The sequence below is a fragment of the Salmo trutta genome, chromosome 5 (assembly GCF_901001165.1).
Source record: "Salmo trutta chromosome 5, fSalTru1.1, whole genome shotgun sequence".
Classification (NCBI taxonomy): domain Eukaryota; kingdom Metazoa; phylum Chordata; class Actinopteri; order Salmoniformes; family Salmonidae; genus Salmo; species Salmo trutta.
In genome coordinates this window covers 21,137,615-21,163,032 of record NC_042961.1, presented here as the reverse complement: position 1 = coordinate 21,163,032, position 25,418 = coordinate 21,137,615, and the positions used below count along the sequence as shown (strand labels likewise).

At 40.3% G+C, this 25,418-nt stretch overlaps 1 protein-coding gene across 1 annotated transcript; it reads left to right on the top strand.

Annotated features, from left to right (window-relative positions):
• The first annotated feature begins 939 nt into the window (after positions 1–939).
• On the top strand, positions 940–25,068 carry LOC115193843 (pituitary homeobox 3). Its single transcript, XM_029752916.1, has 4 exons — positions 940–1,254; positions 14,129–14,255; positions 21,434–21,639; positions 23,595–25,068. Exons 2-4 carry the CDS (start codon positions 14,147–14,149, stop codon positions 24,159–24,161), a joined length of 882 nt encoding a protein of 293 aa, XP_029608776.1. The 5' UTR covers positions 940–1,254; positions 14,129–14,146; the 3' UTR covers positions 24,162–25,068.
• Positions 25,069–25,418: the final 350 nt, after the last annotated feature.

Sequence of the window (25,418 nt, the reverse complement as noted above, 5' to 3'; positions counted from 1 at the left end):
TTTTAATGATAACATATTCACTTAGGATCTCACTTGGTGAAGGCCACAGGGCTAGAAATGAATGAATGCAACAACCATGTCTCTGTCACTAACAAATACAATCATGGGTAGTAACTGTACAATTCACTCAAAAGGCAAGGGCAAGGAAATATGCAAATAAGGCTTTACACTAATTGCTGTGTTAATTTAACACTGAAAAATGTGGACCATATATACACTGGGATAGTGTTCAATTTAACACACTCGGTGTTGGTTTGACACTGGAGAATTTTCTGTGCAGGAAGAATTTGTCCGCAGTGGGTTCAATACACACAATGTCAACAGGGAGTGCGTGGGTGTTGTTTGGCTGATCATCTTATTCTGGAACTTCCATATTGGATATCCTAAGTTTTGAATTAAAATGCATTGGCAAACTTCATCATTTGCATCATCAATTAATTACTTAATCACAGATAGGAGAAAGCTGTTTATCTGGATTTTTTGGGGAATTAAATAAGATTAGTTGGTACTATTAATGCACAGGGGTACCAAATATTATTTTAGTCCATGTTCTCACCCCTCCTCCCTATGCCACGGAGCGTTCCTCCGTGCGTGGAAGGTTGACAACCCTCAATACCTGTTTAACCTACACGTAACTGTCACGTTATAGCCTTATTCGCATATCAATAATGATACATCCAAGAAAGAGACTTCGTTATTCTAAAGAAATTGTCGCCATGCGTTTTTCGTAATGATGAAATTGAAATACAATAAAATAATTGGCTACTTTGACTCGATATCACCTAGACAAAGCGAAGCGAAAAGCTTCGAAAGCCGAGAATACAGAGAAAAGTGGCGGGGATAGGTCGCATTCATGTGAGAGTGCAAGGCTGCAAGATAGAGAGAAAGGGAGAGAGAGAAAGGGAGAGCGAGTGGGTGTGTGTGTGTGTATGTGCGTGCGGGTTGCTTGCGCACGAGCGCGCACTGTGGAGTTGGTACCGGGCAAGTAAAAGCGGTGAAGTGGGCAGTCCTTTCTGTAGTGGACCTGTCGCACAAGATATTTAGCATAAAGTCAGTCCCCCCGCTGTATGGGGATCAAGCCTTCACTCTTCGACTGCCTTCATGTCTGACAGCATTGAAAGAGGGAAACTGACGATTTTTTACTTCACAAACAGAGGAACTTTCTTCATGTCAGCAACATCCCATTCGGACAACCATTAACCCACATCAAGCTTGCCTTTTCGGGGGATTAATTTAACCAGACCGGGATTTCATGTAAGTGCAAGTAGGATAGTCTCCCAGTACAACTCCACATATCGTGGTTGTGTCTGTTATGACAGCATGTGCAGTAGGCAAGCAAATGAGTAGATTGCCCTTGTTTGAACTATCAATCAATAACGTAGCCTATACATTGTTGTACTAGGGTTGCTAGTCTGAAACTGTCACCTCACAAACTCAAACTTTACCAGCAAATTACTCTAAAGTTATTGACCAAAGGTTTAGGATACTCGGTAAGTCCGTTAACATGATTTAGGTAACTGCGTGGTTAAACTTTTATTGACCAGGGTAAAAGAAATAGACTCATATTAAAAGTTTACTTCATTATTAATGATGATGATGATGATGTGTCACATCTGGCCTTACATAACTCAAAGTTCGGTTCCATATAAGAGTGCACTCTGTTACTATAACCATAATGCAAACCCTTATCTGAATGAAACATACATCTATTAGGCCTAGCCTGTATACCTTGACAATAACACTGAAAGTGTAGACCACAATGTATCTAAAATTATCTCTAATATTGGCCTTGATTAATTTCTTAGTAGGTAAAGGCTAAACGTTTTTAAACCTTGCATATGCTCCTCTTGTGAAATGTAAATTTGCTTTAATTCAGTTGAAAAACAAGTCTGTTTCCATCTTTCTAAAGCTAAATACATATATTTGTTTACTAGCATTTAATATATCAGAATTGATATACACATTTTTCCCATTGTTTGTCCAAATTATAAACTCTTTCGAAATGCAACTCGTATGATTTTGTCTTGCATGGGGGGCGCTCTCTGTGAGACTGTTTCAGAGGTCAAACATTTTTGGGGAACTACCCGAAATTGATAGGTGGCAGGTGCTCCCGAGCGACAAGAGACCTCAGGAAGAAAAACAGAGCTGCGCCCACTCTACCCTCTCCGGTCTAAGCCTCGGAACTCTCTCCATACAAACATGCGTGCGCTCAATCATCCCTGAACATGGTTTGTTTTCAAGCATATATTTACGTATAAATCACTGCTATTGTTTCATATAGGCTAACAATCCTTTGTTGGGTCCATGTTTATGGCCTTTTTAGTCATGGAAAACATAGGCCTTAAAAGGATATGGGCTATTACGAATTCAACTACTACTTCATTCTAACACTATAGCCTAATGTTTACAATAATTGAACAATTCTTTAGTTAATATATGTCATGCAGAAATTTGAATGACAATCATCATTTCTTTAATTGATTTGATAGCAACGTGTCTTACTACACAGCTTGGCCTATTCTGTATGGTAGGCCTATACAGGGGTATTTTAAAAGTGGTATATAAAATGGCTTTTTAATTATTTACTCTGTGGGAATAAGAAGAAACGACTTTCAGTAGTAGCCTACAACGTTGAACAACAAGTGTCAATCTATTTATTCGATTTTAAGAGGTCAAATGGCAAACCATTATAACTTATTAAGAATCGATTCTTTAGGCCATGGCATTTTTTATTGCATGTTATTTTGTCGTTTTCAGTCTGACACGTGTTCCACATAACATGTGAAGTTAAAGATCAAGATAATATTAGATGTGATCATTTGTGTATTATAAAACATATATTTGTGTAAGGCTAAGGAATCATACGGTTTTGAAATGAAAACCACGGAGTTATTGTAACGAAACATTTTGGCGTAGCCTATTCTGTTAATTCAAAGTCAAATCGTGGGATAATGTTGAAATAAATTGACACAAGGGATAGGCCTATAGTTTAGGGAGCAACATTGTCTTCCAAATAACCTATGATTCTCGGGCATTATAATTTTGATCATGTGAAATGTGATCATGCTATGGGCCTCAGCCATCAAGCTATGACTATTATCCTAACAGTTATTTCTTATAGGCCCATTATTAAATGTTGATATTGTCGAATTGTTCCTGTGTAGTAGACTACTTGTAAACTACCTCTAGATTTTGTATTATTTAGCATTGTACATTTCACTCAAAATGTAAATATAGGCTAATTTATATTTTTAATTGCTCCTATTTCAGATTTCTTTATGTTTATTAATTGAACAATTTATTGTGAATCTGAACGTCCAGACAAAGCTATAACGTTATTCACATGGCCTACCAGCTCAGTCATTTCAGTGGCAAATAATCTGTAATAAAACATTTATGCGCACGTTTAAAATGTTCTGATAAATATAAAATATAATAGCCTAATAATGATAATAACAATAAAATGGACTTCATAACATCGAATAAATTGCTCCGAAAATAACTTGGGACATTGAGAAATCCGAGTTCATGCTTTGCCACTCCCAGTAATATGCAAATGAATGTTAGGAGGGGAGAAATTAACATCTACAAACATTGGGCCGAAATTCCATCTGCCGCCTCCTCGAGAAGGCCCTTAATATGTTCTCAGACAGCAAAGTGACACACATCTTAATCAAGTCTTAATCCAAGGAATTAATTCTCAACGCGTTTATGAATAATTCCGTGGAAATGTAAGCAGTCTGCCTCTGCCGTAACAACAGATAGAACCAGCAATCTCCTGAAAAATGAGAGGATTTCTGCTTCCATTTTTTTAAATTATCAGATGTATATTTTAATGAGACCGATTTCGTATAGGCTACTGCTTATGCAAAGCGCTCTGCTTGTGCAAACTAGAGACCCCATCTCGCATCAACTCCTATTTATGTTGATTTGCGCAAAGAGTTAAACACGAGTTAAACTTCATTCAGTTCATATGAGTGAACGTACACTTCCATCTGTGCTTACAGCAATGTTTTATGCTCTTAAAGCGCATTGTGGAGACAGAAAACAGAGGAACACAGACGTTGAATGTGGATGGTGAGAGTGGTGGTGCACTGCTCCCAATTTAACAATGCATGGCGCACGAGCGAGAGAGCAAGTCCTTAGAAAACATCACAGTAATTCTAATAAAGTTGTTGAACTACCGAGGTTACACAGTCAATTGCTATGGGTAATATTTGTCAGACAAGCAATTTGCCTGTAACATTTCAGCATGTCAGGTTACGATTAAGTACCTGATATTATCAACATAAGTAGGCCTTTTTGTAGACTACTGAACAAGAAAAAAATTATGATTTATAATCTGACTATGAATAGTATCATGATTTGTTGTAATTATTCCTATTATAATACATGTATTATTACCATTGTACACATTTGGTGACTAGATTGACTTCACTTATTTCAATGGGTGAACAATTGGTTATATACAATATGTCTTAATTATGACTAATTTATGGATAGAAATAGAGTGCATGCCTTTTGACCACATAATCAGGCATCTCTGATTTAACTTTTAGGAAAGGAAACATTCTCAACTGTAGGCCTACACATTTATGCACATTTCTATGATAAATGAAAGGAGCCACCATAGGGAAATTGTTACATTTTCAGAGATGTTAGGTGAAGTAATTGATTGATATTGTGACAGATGTTGTGAAATATAAGCAGATAACAATGAACGAAATGAATCGGTAAATAAGTAAGTCATGATCATAACATACCCTATAAACATAGGACATTGCACCTATAGTCATTAGGTTATGACTAAGGAAAACCTTTATAATATGAATGCACATGCACTAAATAACACAACATTATTGTAAATCTGGGGTGAACTCGGGACTTTCCATTCAGTGTCTCTTGAAATTCATAAAAGCTTAGTGTCCATTTTATCAATGTGTCCTAGTTAGACCCCTGATGGGTTGTTGGCCTTATCTAATTCTAGGGAAGGGACTTGATTTGGAATACGAAATATAATAATGTCGCGGCTCTGAAGGGGACACTGACACCTTGTTCTAGGCGAAATGACGGGTGAGCGTAACCCGCACTCCCTGCCAAACTTCTCAGCCTCTCTCAGCACTGCTCTGACACGGTCCCATACATCACTGTCAAAGTGGATATGTGTCTGACTGTGTCATATTCATATTTCTGACCAAAATACTGTTATTCTCTGGTGGCATAGCCCTACACCAAAAGCAAAGGACAGCACCTGTTGCTCTCTGTCAGGCAACTATTCGCTGAGTTTTGCTGTGGGTTGCTTTGCAATGAGACTGGGTTATTTTTCAGGTTAGGAATTTGTTGTAGACCAAACAGATATGTCCTATAAGGCACATATTGACTTTTGATTTCAACAACTTTACATTTAATTTCAACAAGCTTACACAATAGTTGATTGTATTGATTTCAGCATAATCTTTTATATCATTTTAGACTGGTTCTAAAGTACAATCAACTGAAATACCATTAGACCTGCAAGTCAACTTTAGCCCACAAAACCATATCAGAACCTCATTAGTAATGTAGCTAGCCTCAACTCAGAAGCAGTACATTTTGGAAAGCAATCTCTGTGAGAATTGACCTTATCCTCCATCTCCCTTCTCTCCTTCAGGGGCAGAACAATGCCACTGGGAAAGATACTAACACCGTAGAATAATATATTCCTTAATGCTTTATACTTTGAAGGATGAATATCCATTCATCAGCTTTTGCACGGCACTTTTCACATCTATCATTCTAACCTGTATTAGATCAATATGAACATGTCTCCCAGTTTCCCTCATTGTGATTGGATATGGGCTTACTTGGTCATTACTCTTCAAAAGCTTTCCTCGAGTGTTACATTTATGTCATGGATGTCATGTGGGAGACTAAGGGTGATGGTGTAATAGTTTGAGGATAGTACACATGGGAATAAGGATTCTGACAAATTGAGGAGAGAACTACATTGGCATAAGTATGTATTTATCATTGTCTACTTGTACCAAACAACATCAAGTTTTATATTTGATATCCAACCGGTACTTTTGAAAAAAATGATATAGTCATTTCTAACTTAAAAAAACATGATGCATGGCAACTTTAAACATGCTTGAACAGAAGGGATTGTAAGTGGATCTTTCTTGTTGGACTCACTTTCTTTTTCTGTCATGGTGAATTCCAATCTTAAAGTCTCGACCAACATGACATATCATAAACACTTTGTTTTATCCGTGCAGTTCTTTAAACTTTTGAAGTGGAATACAAGTATTTTTGTTAGGCTTATCTGTATGGAGATGAGGTTTCATCATGTAGGCCTTCTTCTGAGATGTCAAGGGCAGAGGCATTCACATCGATGAGCAGAGGGCTGTCAGGAATGTTCTGAAGTAATGAAAAGAAGGGGAAACGGAAGTACTGCCAGTGTTTGCTTGATGTGGTGACTCAGTTTGAGGACTTATTGAGTTTACCTTTCAAACTGACAACGAGCTCTCCATCAAGTTAAACTGCAAATGTTGATGGTCAGCAAGTTGGTTGATCAGATCAGAGCCCATAACCAGTACAGTACTTGAATGAAAATGACTTGGAAATGTGTACTACTACTGCAAGTCTCCCCAGTAAGTATTCAGCTCAAGTGAGTGAGATTCAATGTTATGCCACTTTTTGCCACCATGTGACTCGTTCACATCCTAGTTCACAGAGACACACCAGATGAGTTAAAGGGTGCACAGCCACAGAGGGGCTTATAGAGTGACAGAGATTGGCATGAACATTTTGATTTAAACACATACACTCACACAGTCCCTTATGGCACTTATGACAGTGTTACCTCAATAATTCTGGTACAAGGCAAATACCAATTATACTGCTGTTATAATGTAAATATATATACAGTACCAGTCAAAAGTTTGGACACATCTACCCATTAATTTACATTTTTAAAATTTTAGTCATTTAGCAGACGCTCTTATCCAGAGCGACTTACAGTAGTGAATGCATACATTTCATGCATTTCTTTTTTTTTCTTTTTTGTACTGGCCCACAACCCTGGCGTTGCACACACCATGCTCTACCAACTGAGCCACCAGGTTTTTCTTTATTTTTACTATTTTCTACATTGTAGAATAACAGTGAAGACATCAAAACTATGAAATAACAAAAATGGAATCGTAGTAGTTTTTTGTTGTTGAGATTCTTCATAGTAACCAACTTTGCCTTGATGAAAGCTTTGCACACTCTTGGCATTCTCTCAACCAGCTTCACCTGTAATGATTTTCCAACGCTCTTGAAGGAGTTCCCACATATGCTGACTACTTGTTGGCTGCTTTTCCTTCACTGTGGCCCAACTCATCCCAAACCATCTCAATTGGGTTGAGGTCTGGTGATTGTGGAGGCCAGGTCATCTGATGTAGCACTCCATCACTCTCCTTCTTGGTCAAATAGCCCTTACACAGCCTGGAGCTGTGTTGGGTCATTGTCTTGTTGAAAAACAAATGATAGTCCCACTAAGCGCAAACCAGATGGGATGGTGTATCGCTGCAGAATGCTGTGGTAGCCATACTGGTTAAGTGTGCTTGAATTGAAAAATACATCCCAGACAGTGTCACCAGCAAAGCACCCCCACACTATCACACCTCCTCCTCCATGCTTCACGGTGGGAACCACACATGCAGAGATCATCTGTTCACCTACTCTGCAAAGACACGGTGGTTGGAACCAAAAATCACACATTTTGACTCATCAGACCAAAGGACAGATTTCCACCAGTCTAATGTCCATTGCTCGTGTTTCTTGGCCCAAGCAAGTCTCCTCTTCTTATTGGTGTCCTTTAGTAGTGGTTTCTCTGCAGCAATGAAGGCCTGATTTACACAGTCTCCTCTGAACAGTTGATGTTGAGATGTCTGTTACTTAAACTCTGTGAAGCATTTATTTGGGCTGCAATCTGAGGCTGGTAACTCTAATGAACGTATCCTCTGCAGCAGAGGTAACTCTGGGTCTTCCTTTCCTGTGGTGGTCCTCATGAGCAGATTGACTGACCTTCATGTCTTAAAGTAATGATGGACTGTCATTTCTCTTTGCTTATTTGGGCTGTTCTTGTCATAATATGGACTTGGTCTTTTACCAAATAGGGCTATCTTCTGTATACCACCCCTACCTTGTCACAATACAACTGCTCAAACGCATTAAGGAAAGAAATACCACAAATTAACTTTTAACAAGGCACACCTATTAATTGAAATGCATTACAGGTGAGTAGGTCATGAATTTGGTTGAGAGAATGCCAAGAGTGTCCAAAGCTGTCATCAACGCAAAGGGTGGCTACTTTGAAGAATCTCAAACATAAAATATATTTTGATTTGTTTAACACTTTTTTGGTTACTACATGATTCCATATTTATTATTTCATAGTATTCTACAATGTGGACAACCCTTCAAAAGTATGTGGACACCCCTTCAAATTTGGCTATATCATCCACATAAAATTGAGCATACAGCCATGCAATCTCCATAGACAAACATTGGCAGTAGAATGGCCTCACTGAAGAGCTCAGTGACTTTCAACTTGGCACTGTAATAGGATGCCACCTTTTCAACTAGTCAGTTCGTCAAATTTCTGCCCTGCTAGAGCTGCCCCAGTCAACTGTAAGTGCTGTTATTGTGAAGTGGAAATGTCTAGAACGAAGTGGTAGGCCACACAAGCTCACAGAACGGGACCACCAAGTGCTGAAGCGTGTAGAGCATAAAAATCGCCTCTCCTCAGTTGCAAACCTCACTACCAAGTTCCAAACTGCCTCTGGAAGCAACGTCTGCAGCAACGGGAGCTTCGTGAAATGGGTTTTCATGGCCGAGCAGCCACACACAAGATCACCATACGCAATGCCAAGCGTCGGCTTGAGTGCTGTAAAGTTAGCCACCACTGGACTCTGGAGCAGTGGAAACACGTTCTCTGGAGTGATGAATCATGCTTCACCATCTGGCAGTCCGACGGACGAATCTGGGTTTGGCGAAAGCCAGGAGAACGCTACCTGCCCGAATGCCTAGTGCCAACTGTAAAGTTTGGTGGAGAAGGAATAATGGTCTGGGGCTGTTTTTCATTGTTCGGGTTAGGCCCCTTAGTTCCAGTGAAGGAAAATCTTAACGCTACAGCATTCAATGACATTCTAGATGATTCTGTGCTTCCAACTTTGTGGCAACAGTTTGAGAAAGGCCCTTTCCTGTTTCAGCATGACAATGCCCCTGTGCACAAAGCGAGGTCCATACAGAAATAGTTTGTTGAGATCGGTCTGGAAGAACTTGGCGGGACTGCACAGAGCCAACCTCATTGAACAACTTTGGAATAAATTGGAACACGAGTCAGGCCTAATTGCCCAACATCAGTGCCCGACCTCACCATTGCTCTGAATGGAAGCAAGTCACAGAAGCAACATGGATAGCCTTCCCAGAAGAATGGAGGCTGTTATAGCTGCAAAGGGGGGACCAACTCCATATTAATTCCCATGATTTTGGAATGAGCTGTTCGACGAGCAGGTGTCCACATACTTTTGACCATGTAGTGTATATATACAGTGCATTCGGAAAGTATTCAGACCCCTCGGTTTTTTCCACATTTTGTTACTTTACATCCTTATTCTAAAATCGATTAAATAGATCGTTTTACTCATTAATCTACACACAATACCCCATAATGGCCAAGTGAAAACAGGTTTTTAGAAATTTACATAAGTATTTAGACCATTTGCTATGCGACTCAATTGAGCTCAGGTGCATCCTGTGGCTCAGTTGGTAGAGCATGGTGTTTGCAATGGTGTTTGAAATGCCAGGGTTGTGGGTTTGATTCCCACGGGGGGCCAGTACGGGGAAAAAAAATGTATGAAATGAATTGAAATGTATGCATTCACTACTGTAAGTCGCTCTGGATAAGAGCGTCTGCTAAATGACTAAAATGTAATCATTCTTGACATGTTTCTACAAATTGATTGGAGTCCACCTGTGGTAAATTCAATTGATTGGACATGATTTGGAAAGGCACACACCTGTCTATGTAAGGTCCCACAGTTGACAGTGCATGTCAGATCAAAAACCAAGCCATGAGGTCGAAGGAATTGTCCGTAGAGCTCAGAGACAGGATTGTGTCGAGGCACTGATCTGGGGAAGGGTACCAAAACATTTCTGGAGCATTGAATGTCCCCAAGAACACAGTGGCCTCCATCATTCTTAAATGGAAGAAGTTTGGAACCACTGGTCTCCATAATTCTTAAATTATGCCAAATTAAGCAATCGGGGGAGAAGGGCCTTGGTCAGGGAGGTGACCAAGAACCCGACAGTCACTCTGACAGAGCTCCAGAGTTCCTTTGTGGAGATGGGAGAACCTTCCAGAAGGATAACCATGTCTGCATCACTACACCAATCAGGTCTTTACGGTAGAGTGGCTAGATGGAAGCCACTCTCCAGTAAAAGGCACATGAGAGTCCGCTTGGAGTTTGCCAAAATGATTTATTTCAGCTTTTATTTCTTTCATCACATTCCCAGGGGGTCAGAAGTTTACATACACTCATTTAGTATTTGGTAGCATTGCCTTTTAAATTATTTAACTTGGATCAAACGTTTTGGGTAGCCTTCCACAAGCTTCCCACAATAATTTGGGTGAATTTTGGCCCATTCCTCCTGGCAGAGCTGGTCTAACTGAGTCAGGATTGTAGGCCTTGCTTGCACACGCTTTTTCAGTTCTGCCCACAAATTTTCTATGGGATTGAGGTCAACGCTTTGCAATGGCCTCTCCAATACCTTGACTTTGTTGTCCTTAAGCCATTTTGCCATAACTTTTGAAGTATGCTTGGGGTCATTGTCCATTTGGAAGACCCATTTGCGACCAAGCTTTAACTTCCTGACTGATGTCTTGAGATGTTGCTTCAATATATCCACATAATGTTCCTGCCTCATGATGCCATCTATTTTGTGGAGTGCACCAGTCCTCCCTGCAGCAATGCACCACCACAAGATGATGCTGCCACCCCTATGCGTCACAGTTGGGATGGTGTTCTTCGCTTTGCAAGCCTCCCCCTTTTTCCTCCAAGCATAACAACGGTCATTATGGCCAAACAGTTCTATTTTTGTTTCATCAGACCAGAGGACATTTCTCCAAAAAGTATGATCTTTGTCCTCATGTGCAGTTGCAAACTGTAGTCTGGCTTTTTTTATGGCGGTTTTGGAGCAGTGGCTTCTTCCTTGCTGAGAGGCCTTTCAGGTTATGTCGATATAGAACTCGTTTTACTGTGGATATAAATACTTCTGTACCCGTTTCCTCCAGCATCTTCACAAGGTCCTTTGCTGTTGTTCTGGGATTGATTTGCACTTTTCGCACCAAAGTACGTTCATCTCTAGGAGAACGCGCCTCCTTCCTGAGCAATATGACAGCTGCGTGGTTCCATGGTGTTTATACTTGCGTACTATTGTTTGTACAGATGAACGTGGTATCTTCAGGCGTTTGGAAATTGCTCCCAAGGATGAACCAGATTTGTGGAGGTCTACAATCTTTTTTTCTGAGGTCTTGGCTGATTTATTTTGATTTTCCCATGATGTCAAGCAAAGAGGAACTGAGTTTGAAGGTAGGCCTTGAAATACATCCACAGGTACACCTCCAATTGACTCAAATGATGTCAATTAGCCTATCAGAAGCTTCTAATGCCATGACATCATTTTCTGGAATTTTCCAAGCTGTTTAAAGGCACAGTCAACTTAGTGTATGTAAACTTCTGACCCACTGGAATTGTGATACAATGAATTATAAGTGAAATAATCTTTCTGTAAGCAATTGTTCGAAAAATGACTTGTGTCATGCACAAAGTAGATGTCCTAACCGACTTGCCAAAACTATAGTTTGTTAACAAGAAATTGGAACAAGTTTTAATGACTCCAACCTAAGGGTATGTAAACTTCCGACTTCAACTTCAACTGTATACTATCTATCTATCTATCTATCTATCTATCTATCTATCTATCTATCTATCTATCTATCTATCTATCTATCTATCTATCTATCTATCTATCAATACCCGAGAGTACAAAACATTAGGAATACCTACATAATATTGAGTTGCAAATGGTCTCTACAAGGTGTCAAGTGTTCCACAGGGATGCAGGCCCATGTTGACTCCAATGCTTCCCACAATTGATCAAGTTGGCTCTATGTCCTTTGGGTGGTGGACCATTTTTGATACACATGGGAAACTGTTGAGTATGAAAAACCCAGCAGCGTTGCAGTTCTTGACACACTCAAACCGATGCGCCGAAAATATTTGGCATGGATCCTGAGATCCTCAGAAAGTTCTACAACTGCACCATTGAGAGTTTCTTGACTGGTTGCATCACTTCTTGGAATGGCAACTGCCTGGAATCCAACCGCAAGGCGTTACAGAGGGTAGTGCTAACGGTCCAGTTCATCACTCTGGCCGATCTCCCTGCCATACAGGACGTCTATACCAGACGGTGTCAGAGGAAGGCCCTAAAAATTGTAAAAGACTCAAGCCACCCAAGTTATAGACTGTTCTCTCTGCTACCACACGGCAAGCGGTCGTGGAGCACCAAGTATAGGACCAAAAGGCTCCTGAACAGCTTCTAATCCCAAGCCGTAAAACAGCTCAACAGTTAATCAAATGGCTACCTGGACTATTTGCATTTACCCCCTTTTTATTTTCACTGACTCTCTTGCAGTGGCTCTGTGCACACTCACTGGACTCTACCCACTCACACACACACACACAAACACTGTCACTCCAACACACACACACACACACACACACACACACACACACACACACACACACACACACACACACACACACACACACACACACACACACATACAAACACTGACACTCCAACACACACACACTACATATGCCCACACACACAAAACACACCTACACATATATATTGATGTCACACACACACACTCTTCACATATGCTGTTGCTACTCTGTTTATTATCTACCTTATTGCCTAGACACTTTTACCCCTACCTACATGCACATATTACCTCAATTACCTCAGCTACCTCAATTACCTCAACTACCTCATACCCCTGCACATTGACTAGGCACCAGTACTCCTTGTACATAGATAACCTCATTATTGTATTGTCTTACTATTTCTTTTTTTCTTTTGTTAATTTTTCTTACTTTTTAACTCTGCATTGTTGGGAAATGGCTCCTAAGTAAGCGTTTCACGGTAAAGTATTCAAATGTTGTATTCGGCCCATTTGACAAATACAATTTGTTTTGAACATTTTATTTTATTTGGTATGAACCATGCACGTTAGGTGCAGCTCCCATTTTGGGAGTTCTCATAAACGAGTTGAGAGGCGGCTAAGTGGATTGGAACCTACCCCCGTCGTTAAACCCAGCCACGACATCATAAATCTCAAGAAGCTTTGAGGGAGTGATTGTGTCCCCATATCTTCAAGGTGTTAACTGCGCTTGTATAAATAAACGACCTGTTATTTTAGGCTCTATTACGTATCAGTCTCCCTCACGAGGTTGCTATTTCGGTCTGAACGGTCACCATATATTTTAACTATATAACTGCAAAGGAACAAAAATAGAACTAACAGAACACATTCGTAGTAATTACCACGGAATACAGGCCTATATTTAATCAAATAGTTATTTCACAGATGGACCGTTTCATGTCCTTAATTCGAAAAATAAAGGTTAAATAAATAAAACAAAATAAAAATAAAGTCAATCAGCAACCTGAATGTGATCAAAATATGAGAATATTCTAAAGCCTGCTCAGTAGGCCTATAGCCTATGATTAGCACTAGCAGTTTGTCACATTTTAAAAAGTTAAGACAATTGTGATATTCATAAACAGATTCCCTCGTTAATTTGTGTTGATATGGAAATGTCAGAACTGCAATTTCTTATATTACATATCCAGGCTTATTATTAAATTATTATTAACATAATTATTGTTGTCATTAGTTGTTCTTTCTGATGTTATTTTTTATTGTTGTTTATTTATTTGTCATCGGTTGCAGGTCTAAACTTATGAGGATACGTGTATTATTTTGCCATATTGACTAATATTGAAATGTATTGCCTTCCTTTTGCAGAGCCTGGCGGCCGGGGTTATGGATTTTAACCTTCTGACAGACAGTGAAGCCCGTAGCCCAGCGCTATCGCTTTCGGACTCTGGGACGCCTCAACATGATCAGGGATGCAAAGGCCAAGACAACAGCGGTCAGTTTCCACGTTTACCTTGCAAATGCTTTGTCTACAGGAGTGTTTGACCGATTAATAGTCCTCAGACTGACATTTTGGATGAAGAATAGGCATATATGTTAATGCATGTGGGTCTAAACCAATCGAATAATTTGATAATAATAATGGGAATTATAATGTCCTAATAGGCTATAATAATAATCATAATCATAATAATAATAACGTCAGGACGAATTTCTAAAATTGTTTATGTAGCTTGCAATAGCTATTAGGCTATTCATTGTCGCCTTTAATGTGCGTGATTGTGTGGATATCAATTCAAACTTAATATTAATTGGCTTGCTATTATTTTGTAGACCTATAGCGCATATTCCTATGATTCACATTATATAATTGTTATTTTCCTTAATGAACTCAAGTTGCAAGTTTATTCTTCTCGTTTGCCTTTTATAAAGCAAGAGTTATTAACTGCAGCGACTAGACTTTAATGGAAGCTATTGTAAACATTTGGCATGGACCCCTTACGCTTTGGCTGAGCTTTTTGGCATTTTGTCGTGTGCGTGTCTTTAAACTCTCAATTGAAACCTAAAAAATAAGCTAAAACATACCTGTGCGTAATGAACGGAATATAGCCGAATGTCATAGGCCTAGACATACAAGAATATCCCGAGCAACTACGATTGCTCAGGCTTGAAAGCTAAATATCTGTCTCTGCATTTCAACCGCCTGCATGCCAATTTATAACAAATTAGGCCTTTGACAGAGAGAAAAAGCTAATATTTGTGATACCCGTGCGGTCTAATAGATGAAATCTCTGTGGATCCAGGGGCTGCAACAGACTCCATTAGTGTGACTAATGTAAACTTACTCCGAAATGGACGGCCCTGAGTGAGTGCAGGGATTTAGGAGAACCCGCATATACTGTATGTGAACCACGGATTACGCACTAAAACCATCAAGATAACGAGGTGTGTGGGGGCCAAATATCAAGAGGCAATATGTCCAATGTACTGTACCTTACTTGTATTGTTCACTGACTATGGAATATTCATTCTAGAAAGGTTTTAGCTAGTTGAAATTAGATATTGAAAAATTAAACCATCATTCATTCATTGTTCTTGGAATATTGGCATAGTTAAACAATGAGTTTGTTTTTCAATGTCCAATTCAGGTTAGCGTTATCATAATATATATCCAGAAATATATACATGGTTATTTGTTCAGTGTAAGCCTATATTTGTTTTAATAAACTGGATCCCCATGATGGTGGACACCTGGGTCTCACCTCTGAAATATTATAATGCCTTCAGAAAGTATTCACACCCCTTGACAGTTTTTTGTTGTTGTGTTACATCCTGATTTTAAAACGGATTAAATGTAGATTTTGAGTCACTGACATTAAGGGGTATTGTGTTTAGATCAAAGTGGAATTATGTTTTTAGAAATGTTTACAAATTAATAAAAAATGAAAAGCTTAAACGTCTTGAGTCAATACGTATTCAACTACTTTGTTATGGCAAGGAGTAAAAAAGTGCTTAACAAGTCACATAAGTTGTATAGACTCTGTGTGCAATAATAGTGTTCAACATGATTTTTTTAATGACTACCTCATCTCTGTACTCGAGACATACAATTATCTGTAAGATCCCTCAGTTGAGCAGTGAATTTCAAACACATATTCAACCACAAAGGCCAGGGAGGTTTTCCAATGCCTCGAAAAGAAGGGCAGCTATTGGTAAATGGGTAGAAATGAAAAAACATCAGACGTTGAATATCCCTTTGAGCATGGTGAAGATATTTATTACACTTTTGATGGTGTATAAATACACCCAGTCATTACAAAGATACAGGCATCCTTCCTAAATCAGTTGCTGGAGAGGAAGGAAACCGCTCAGGGATTTCACCATGAGGCCAATGGTGACTTTAAAACAGTTAGAGTTGAATGGCTGTGATAGGAGAAAACTGAGGGTGGCTCAACAACATTGGAGTTACTCCACAATGCTAACCTATAGGCTCCCGAGTGGTGCAACGGTCTAAGGCATGGCATCTCAGTGCTAGAGGCGTCACTACAGACCCTGGATCGATTCCAGGCTGTATCACTACTGGCATTGATTGGGAGTCCCATTGGGTGGCGCACAATTGGCCCAGCGTCGTCCAGGTTAGGGTTTGGCCGGGGTACGCCGTAAATAAGAATTTGTTCTTAACTGACTTGCCTAGTTAAATAAAGGTTAAATAAGAAATAAAAATGTAAAACCTAACTGACAGAGTGAAAATAATGAAGCCTGTACATTTCTAAACATCCATCCTGTTTGCAACAAGGCAATAAAGTAATACTGCAAATTTGGCAAAGCAATTAACTTTTTGACCTGAATACAAAGTGTTATGTTTGGGGCAAATCCAACACAACACATCACTGAGTACCTCTCTCCATATTTTCAAGAATAGTGGTGGCTGCATCATGTTATTGGTATGCTTTTCATCAGTAAGGACTAGGGAGTTTTTGTTGTTGATAAAAATAAATGGAATAGAGCTAAGAACACGCAAAGTCCTAGAGGAAAACCTGGTTCAGTCTGCTTTCCAACAGACACTAGGAGACAAATTCACCTTTCAGCAGGACAAAAACCTAAAACACAAGGCCAAATATACACTGGAATTGCTTACCAAGACAACATTGAATGTTTCTGAGTGGCCTAGTCACAGTTTGGATTTAAATCAGCTTGAAAATCTATGTCAAGACTTGAAAATGGCTAGCAATGATCAACAACCAATTTGACAGAGCTTGAATAATTTTGAAAAGTAATAATGGGCAAATGTTGCACAATCCAGGTGTGGAAAGCTCTTATAAATTTACCCAGAAAGACTCAAAGCTCTAATCTCTGCCAAAGGTGATGCTAACATGTATTGACTCAGGAGGTTGAATACTTATCTAATCAAGATATATTAGGGTTACATTTTTCATTAATGTTTTCCAAATGTTAGAATTGTCCTTCCACTTTTACATTACAGAGTATTTTGTGTAGATTGTTGACAAAAAAATGACAATTAAATCCATTTTAACCCCATTTTGTAACACAACAACATGTGGAAAAAGGTCAAGGGGTGTGAATACTTTCTGAAGGCACTATAATATTTCAGAGGTGAGACCCAGGTGTCCACCATCATGGGAATCCAGTTAACTAAAGAAATATAGGCTTACACTGAACAAATAACCATGTATATCCTTCTGGATACATATTATGAGAACCCTAACCTGTGCATCCACTAAATGCAGAAATGTAATATATACTGGTGATTTTTATTAAATTAGGCCTTATTAAATGACAAATGGCACATGGGCATTAGCACACTCACTCAAGTGGCATCTGAAGTTTCAAAATGAGTTAAACTTCTATAAATGACAAACACATACTGTAACTGTACAGTATAGATCTAGAGGCTTGGTTACAATAGGCATATTTTATTCAGACCATTATTGATTATGTAGCTGGGATTTTTATAATTTCTTTCACAAAAGTATAGTTAGTCAAAACAAAGCCTCTCAATTCTCAAGGACACTCCTAGTGATTAGAATATGCCTCAGATTGCTGAGGCCTTAGTGCATAATGCAAAGCCTAGAGAGGCAATAGCCTATAATATACGTCATACATAAGCATTTGTGGGTATGTATGCATGCATTTCAAAGCATGTGTGCATGCATTTGCATAACACAGTATGCTGCTACATTGGTGCTTTTTTTTTAAGCTTTTTAAATTCAGATTGAATTGCCAAACAACTGTGTCTGGCAGTGTGCTTGGCGTTGATAAATCCAGAAGGCTTCAGACATTCTCAAAAATCTCATCAGTTGTGCAAGTGGTGGTGGGCATTAAGAAGGACTGACTCTTAGTTGGTTGGTTGGTTTATTGGCTGGCTGATTGACTAGCAGTCTGACCCAATACGATGCTGTCTCAAAATCTGCAAGGGTATATTTGACACACACACACACACACACACACACACACACACACACACACAAATATGTATGTATATATATATATGTATGTATATATATGTATGTACACTGCTCAAAAAAATAAAGGGAACACTAAAATAACACATCCTAGATCTGAATGAATGAAATAATCTTATTAAATACTTTTTTCTTTACATAGTTGAATGTGCTGACAACAAAATCACACAAAAATAATCAATGGAAATCCAATGTATCAACCCATGGAGGTCTGGATTTGGAGTCACACTCAAAATGAAAGTGGAAAACCACACTACAGGCTGATCCAACTTTGATGTAATGTCCTTAAAACAAGTCAAAATGAGGCTCAGTAGTGTGTGTGGCCTCCACGTGCCTGTATGACCTTCCTACAACGCCTGGGCATGCTCCTGATGAGGTGGCGGATGGTCTCCTGAGGGATCTCCTCCCAGACCTGGACTAAAGCATCCGCCAACTCCTGGACAGTCTGTGGTGCAACGTGGCGTTGGTGGATGGAGCGAGACATGATGTCCCAGATGTGCTCAATTGGATTCAGGTCTGGGGAACGGGCGGGCCAGTCCATAGCATCAATGCCTTCCTCTTGCAGGAACTGCTGACACACTCCAGCCACATGAGGTCTAGCATTGTCTTGCATTAGGAGGAACCCAGGGCCAACCGCACCAGCATATGGTCTCACAAGGGGTCTGAGGATCTCATCTCGGTACCTAATGGCAGTCAGGCTACCTCTGGCGAGCACATGGAGGGCTGTGCGGCCCCCCAAAGAAATGCCACCCCACACCATGACTGACCCACCGCCAAACCGGTCATGCTGGAGGATGTTGCAGGCAGCAGAACGTTCTCCACGGCGTCTCCAGACTCTGTCATGTCTGTCACATGTGCTCAGTGTGAACCTGCTTTCATCTGTGAAGGGCACAGGGCGCCAGTGGCGAATTTGCCAATCTTGGTGTTCTCTGGCAAATGCCAAACGTCCTGCACGGTGTTGGGCTGTAAGCACAACCACCACCTGTGGACGTCGGGCCCTCATACCACCCTCATGGAGTCGGTTTCTGACCGTTTGAGCAGACACATGCACATTTGTGGCCTGCTGGAGGTCATTTTGCAGGGCTCTGGCAGTGCTCCTCCTTGCACAAAGGCGGAGGTAGCGGTCCTGCTGCTGGGTTGTTGCCCTCCTACGGCCTCCTCCACGTCTCCTGATGTACTGGCCTGTCTCCTGGTAGCGCCTCCATGCTCTGGACACTACGCTGACAGACACAGCAAACCTTCTTGCCACAGCTCGCATTGATGTGCCATCCTGAATGAGCTGCACTACCTGAGCCACTTGTGTGGGTTGTAGACTCCATCTCATGCTACCACTAGAGTGAAAGCACCGCCAGCATTCAAAAGTGACCAAAACATCAGCCAGGAAGCATAGGAACTGAGAAGTGGTCTGTGGTCACCACCTGCAGAACCACTCCTTCATTGGGGGCGTCTTGCTAATTGCCTATAATTTCCACCTGTTGTCTATTCCATTTGCACAACAGCATGTGAAATTTATTGTCAATCAGTGTTGCTTCCTAAGTGGACAGTTTGATTTCACAGAAGTGTGATTGACTTGGAGTTACATTGTGTTGTTTAAGTTTTCCCTTTATTTTTTTGAGCAGTATATATATATATATATATATATGTATGTATGTATGTATGTATGTATGTATGTATGTATGTATGTATGTATGTATGTATGTATGTATGTATGTATGTATGTATGTATGTATGTATGTATGTGTGTGTGTGTGTGTGTGTGTGTGTGTGTGTGTGTGTGTGTGTGTGTGTATATATATATGCCTTCTACTATACATTTGTACACCACCATCAATATTAGCCCATGTGCTATAGGTGTGTGTTGTGTAGCCAATTGATTTTTATAAACTGGGTGGTTCGAGCCCTGAATGCTGATTGGCTGACAGCCGTGGTACATCAGACCGTATACCACAGGTATGACAAAACATGTCTTTTTACTGTTCTAATTGTTTTGGTAACCAGTTCATAATAGCAATAAGGCACCTTGGAGGATTGTGATATGTGGCCAATATACCACGGCTAAGGGCTGTATGCAGGCACTCCTCGTTGCGTTGTGTGTAAGAACAGTCCTTAGCCGTGGAATATTGGCCATACACCACACCCTCTCGGGCATTATTGCTTTAGTATACCCTCAGCAATATATTACACATTAAAACAAAACAGCTATTCATATTCATTGTATTTGCAGTAGGTCAGTAAGTAAACTTAAAATGTTCAAAGATTTATTCTATTTGGAGATCAAGTACAACGTAATCAGAAAAAAGCTCAATAAATAGACTTTATTTACTCCCATCAGTGAGATTCTTTATTGTAGGTTTTCAAGGTCTGCCCTCTCTCCTGGATTGTGACATGGGATGGAAAATGGTTTTTGGCCTAAGTGATGGCTAAACCAGTGTCAGTTTACTGGTAGATAGCAGCAAAAGTCTGGTCCTATTGGTTTTGCCAGTGGCACTGCAGAGTCTTTTAAACCCTGCTGATTATTTCTTACTGCTCTCAGAGAGATAAACCCTTGCCAAACAGTCCGAAACCTGCCCGGTAACAAAAGCCTGATCCCTGGGATTAGGTAGCCAACTAATTTCACTCTTTCTGTGGGGTCCTCCAATTGCGGAACTCAGATGAAGAGAGAAACGATCTCAGGCAGACAAAACATGTCTGTTTGGTTCTGGTGTTAGTGCCAGATGGGTTTCAGGGCCAATTTAAATTATTGATCTGTTTCTGACAACTCTGAGAAGAGTATACATACAGTCAATGAATCTTGAAATATTCCAAACAGAACTGCACAAATCTAATACAGTAGGTGTAAACAGTAAACAATTCCCATATTATTTGAAAATATGTCAATATTTTCAAATAGCATGGGATAAAATGTCCATTATATGAATTCATTTAATATAAAAGAGGATAGTGGAAAGTGTGATAACTTTTTAATGGGAAGACACTTCACTCTGTAGAGATGATTGCTGCTCTTGTGCAAAATACTTGATATTGGATGAGAATGGAAATATGCAATTTTTCAAAAACATGTTTGAGCAAGTCTGGAAGAATTGTAAAGAAATATAGATAGTTATGATGCGATACAAAATTAGGATTTGCTATGTATTGGGCCCACATTTTGTTCTGATTATAACTACTGATCCATGTTATTGCCTCCCAGACACAGAGAAGTCCCACCAGAACCAGACAGATGAGTCGAATGCAGAGGACGGCTCTCTGAAGAAGAAGCAGCGCAGGCAGAGAACCCACTTCACCAGCCAGCAGCTCCAGGAGCTGGAGGCCACCTTTCAGAGGAACCGCTACCCTGACATGAGCACACGGGAGGAGATCGCCGTGTGGACCAACCTCACAGAAGCACGAGTTAGGGTGAGTCCCCCACATAATCACTACTGAGCCAGTGAAATAATCCAAACCCACTTTCCTTAGGGTTTAGGTGTTATTCAACAATACATTTGTGGGACTCAGACATATAATTTCAACATAATTCTGAAGGTAAAAAGGCACCTGAAGGTACATATCTAAAAGATGACAAATTTACCTAACTAAGCAGAGATTTAAAAATATTGCAATTTCACTTCAACAACCTAAAACTAGGCTTCACATGTCACAAAGGTCAGAAGTGTGTTGATCTGCTCCTGACCCTGAAATGTCCCCCCAGAGGTTTGTTCACCACCAGTATGGAGCAGGTGGGCTCACATTTTGATGGATGACAGTACAATCGTTGCCTTCCTGCCTAGTAATGGATCAAATTCATGTTGGCTAGATTAAAGGTCACATAGCACACAGTCTTGGTTGTTATTTTGAAAGAACAACAGACCACACACGTCCTAATGTCTAGCAGGACCCCACTTGTTCCCTGCTAATCCCACATGGACGCAGATTCCCCCTGCATATACAGAATACTTCTCCTGTCATCTTGATTTATGGCATTTAACACAGAATGCGTTTGTAATAAATGTTTGAATAACAAACCACTTGCTCTCCCTCTATATCCATGCTGGCTACTTCCTTGCCTACAAATGTGTATGTACAGTACATAGCTGCATACAATGTGCTTAATAAAACTCAAATTGCTATTGCACATGTATATTTACAGTACAGAGAGTCCTGAGTCCAATGAGACTGGATTCTAATAATATCAATACAGCTCAGACTAAATTAAACCAACACAGTATTATAAAATGAAATGTATAATATGAAATATGTCAGAGCTTGTCTGAATTCTGATTTAGTCTGAAATAGATTTTAGCAGAGTCGTAAGCAATGAACGTGGGTACTTAGGATATAGCGAGTGTCTGATTGTGTCAGTCATTTGACAGTTTTAGGGAAGTGAGGTAAGGTTTGCCACAACCCCCCCCCCATCCAACTACCATTTGACATTCAGATGTTTCCATGAACACCTAAACAACATTGCCCCAGAGTCATGTTAAAAGGAGAGAGAAATCTTCCTCACCAGTGGGGTTTCCCCTACTGTCAATGGGTACCATGGAAAACTCACTGCTATATACACTGTACCCACACGTTTAATAGTCCAGAGCATTCTATTACTATCACAACAGATGCCTGTTCTGCCGGCTGGCACACAGAGACTAAGGGTTTGGATTAGATACTGTATGCCTGGCACAGCAGTATTAGATGAGGGAGGGAGGGAGGGAGATGTGTTAGCCGCAGAAGTGTTGGTGGCTTTTTAAATCATTTTTATTCGAATAACTAAAATGTGAATAATATTATTTAGATTAATACAATTAGATTTTTAACTTTATACAGTCCGTTTTATATCATTTTTGTATTGGATTCTTATAATAAAGGTATTTTGCTTCTCAATTAGTTTTGAAGTCTCTATGAGAATAAAGAGAAAGTTCCACCACAAAATGAACGCTCAGGGACAAATTCATATTTTCCCAATTGGGAACTGAATTAAGTACCTTCATTTTAGATTTGCCATTAAAACTTTAATCCGTTTTATACCCTCCAAAAATAGGCCCTTAAAATTACAAAATGTGAAGACCGCTCCAGCTTGACATTTCTTTCACTGGGAGCTCATAATTCAAATAAGTGAATAATTTGTTTTAATAAATCATGGCTAATATGACTGTTTGATTATACACTTCAACTTAGTTTCCCAGATTATTCTTTCTTTTAAAAAGTCTGCAGCTACAGTATACTGAATCTTGCCTAAACTATTTGAAAGGAATCAGTGTCAGCCATTGCAAACGAAAATGTTATTGTGTATCACAACTATTTTTACCACCTCAGATTAGGTTGAAAAGAAAAGCCCATATTTATTTTCCTTTTTTCCCTTTTCTGTCCTTCTCCCTCAGGTATGGTTTAAGAACCGCCGTGCCAAATGGAGGAAGAGGGAGAGGAACCAACAGGCTGAGCTGTGTAAAAACGGCTTCGGTGCCCAGTTCAATGGACTAATGCAGCCCTATGATGACATGTACTCTGGCTACTCATACAACAACTGGGCCACCAAGAGTCTGGCCAGCAGCCCACTGTCAGCCAAGAGCTTCCCCTTCTTCAACTCCATGAATGTAAGCCCCTTGTCCTCCCAGCCCATGTTCTCCTCCCCCAGCTCTATCCCCTCCATGAACATGGCCTCCTCCATGGTGCCCTCGGCGGTGGCCGGGGTGCCCGGCTCGGGCCTCAACAACCTGGGCAACCTGGGCAACCTCAATACCTCCACGCTGAACTCGGTGGCGGTCACTGCCGCCACCTGCCCTTACGCCTCCACCGCAAGTCCTTACATGTACAGAGACACCTGCAACTCCAGCCTGGCCAGCCTCCGACTGAAGGCCAAGCAGCACGCCAACTTTGCCTACCCAGCCGTGCAAAACACAGTGTCCAACCTAAGCCCTTGCCAGTATGCAGTGGACCGGCCGGTATGAAGACATGTACCCACTCTCACCCAGCCTGCCCTGTACCCCACAACCTCTCAGACCCACTGCCCCTCTCTCCCTCTCCTCCTCCCGGTCCCTGCTATGCTCCATCAGTGAATCAGAGTTAACTGCACACATCGTCATCACCATGGACTGGTTAACAAGACGCTGTTTGTCTAACTGATGCTACACAACAGGAATAAGCTTTAACAGTTAGAAGAAAATCCCCTGATGGACCACCACGCTTCAAAGAACTCTCTCAAATACGCTGAGACTTTGTCGCTGAACCGACCAACTGTCAAAAAGGATTTCTAAGTTTAATCCAATATCATTTTTTTGGGACTGCATGACTAGAGTGAATTTAAAATGAAGAAAACCTGGATGCTTCAACTGCACTGGTGGTCAACATCTTGGCCAAACATGAAATCATTGTGACGCTTGCCACCATCACGGGAAAATGACCTGTGGTTTCAATATGAGGATGTATATAATGGACTTTTTTTTTGTTTTGTATGTGACAAAACTATCTATGAAACGTAGTACTTTGGAGATGAGAAAAGCATGTTCTTCAAGAGCAGACCCTAGGTTGATGTACTATGAGTACCTCCTTTAGGAATTGTAATTTTGTTATGAATTCCAATCCCCTCAGAAGGTCAGGTGTCAAAGGTCAGATCAGAAAGGAGAGAGGAGCTAGCACAACATAGTCTCAAACAGAAGAAATATTATCCAAAATCAGAACCTTTTTAAAGAAAAGTCTAAAGCCATTGAATATATAGATTTGTGTGGTGTTATAAAAAGGGAGTCCATGACTGTAAAAATGTATGTAAGAGTGCAGTTGTTATAAAACAAGCCTTTTTTCCTGGTGTAGCCTGCTTTGTCTCATTAACATAATAAAATGATCTGTTTTTATGAACAACACATGGGCTAAAAGTGAGTACTATTGAAAGAAAGTCACCAGTTTTCCTTACAGGTACTGCATGACTTCATCTATGTTCTATCACAGGAGGTTGGATGCACCTTAATTGGGGAGGATGGGCTCGTGGTAATGGCTGGAGTGGAGTGGAATAGTATCAAATACAAACACATGGTTTCCACGTGTTTGCTTCGTTCCAGCCATTATTATGAGCTGTCCTCCTCTCAGCAGCCTCCACTGTGTTCTATGACATTAGACTGAGTGATAAACAGGTCCTACACACAATGTTCCCCTTGAGCAAGCGTCAACGCCATGGAAACGCTGTCTCACATCCCTGGCAACGTTATGCAACA

Excerpts from the sequence above, each read along its gene's own strand:
- LOC115193843 (XM_029752916.1), top strand. The coding sequence starts at position 14,147 with ATGGATTTTAACCTTCTGACAGACAGTGAAGCCCGTAGCCCAGCGCTA. Across the intron at positions 14,256-21,433 it reads CAAAGGCCAAGACAACAGCG|ACACAGAGAAGTCCCACCAG; the intron begins GTCAGTTTCCAC and ends ATTGCCTCCCAG. Across the intron at positions 21,640-23,594 it reads TCACAGAAGCACGAGTTAGG|GTATGGTTTAAGAACCGCCG; the intron begins GTGAGTCCCCCA and ends CTTCTCCCTCAG.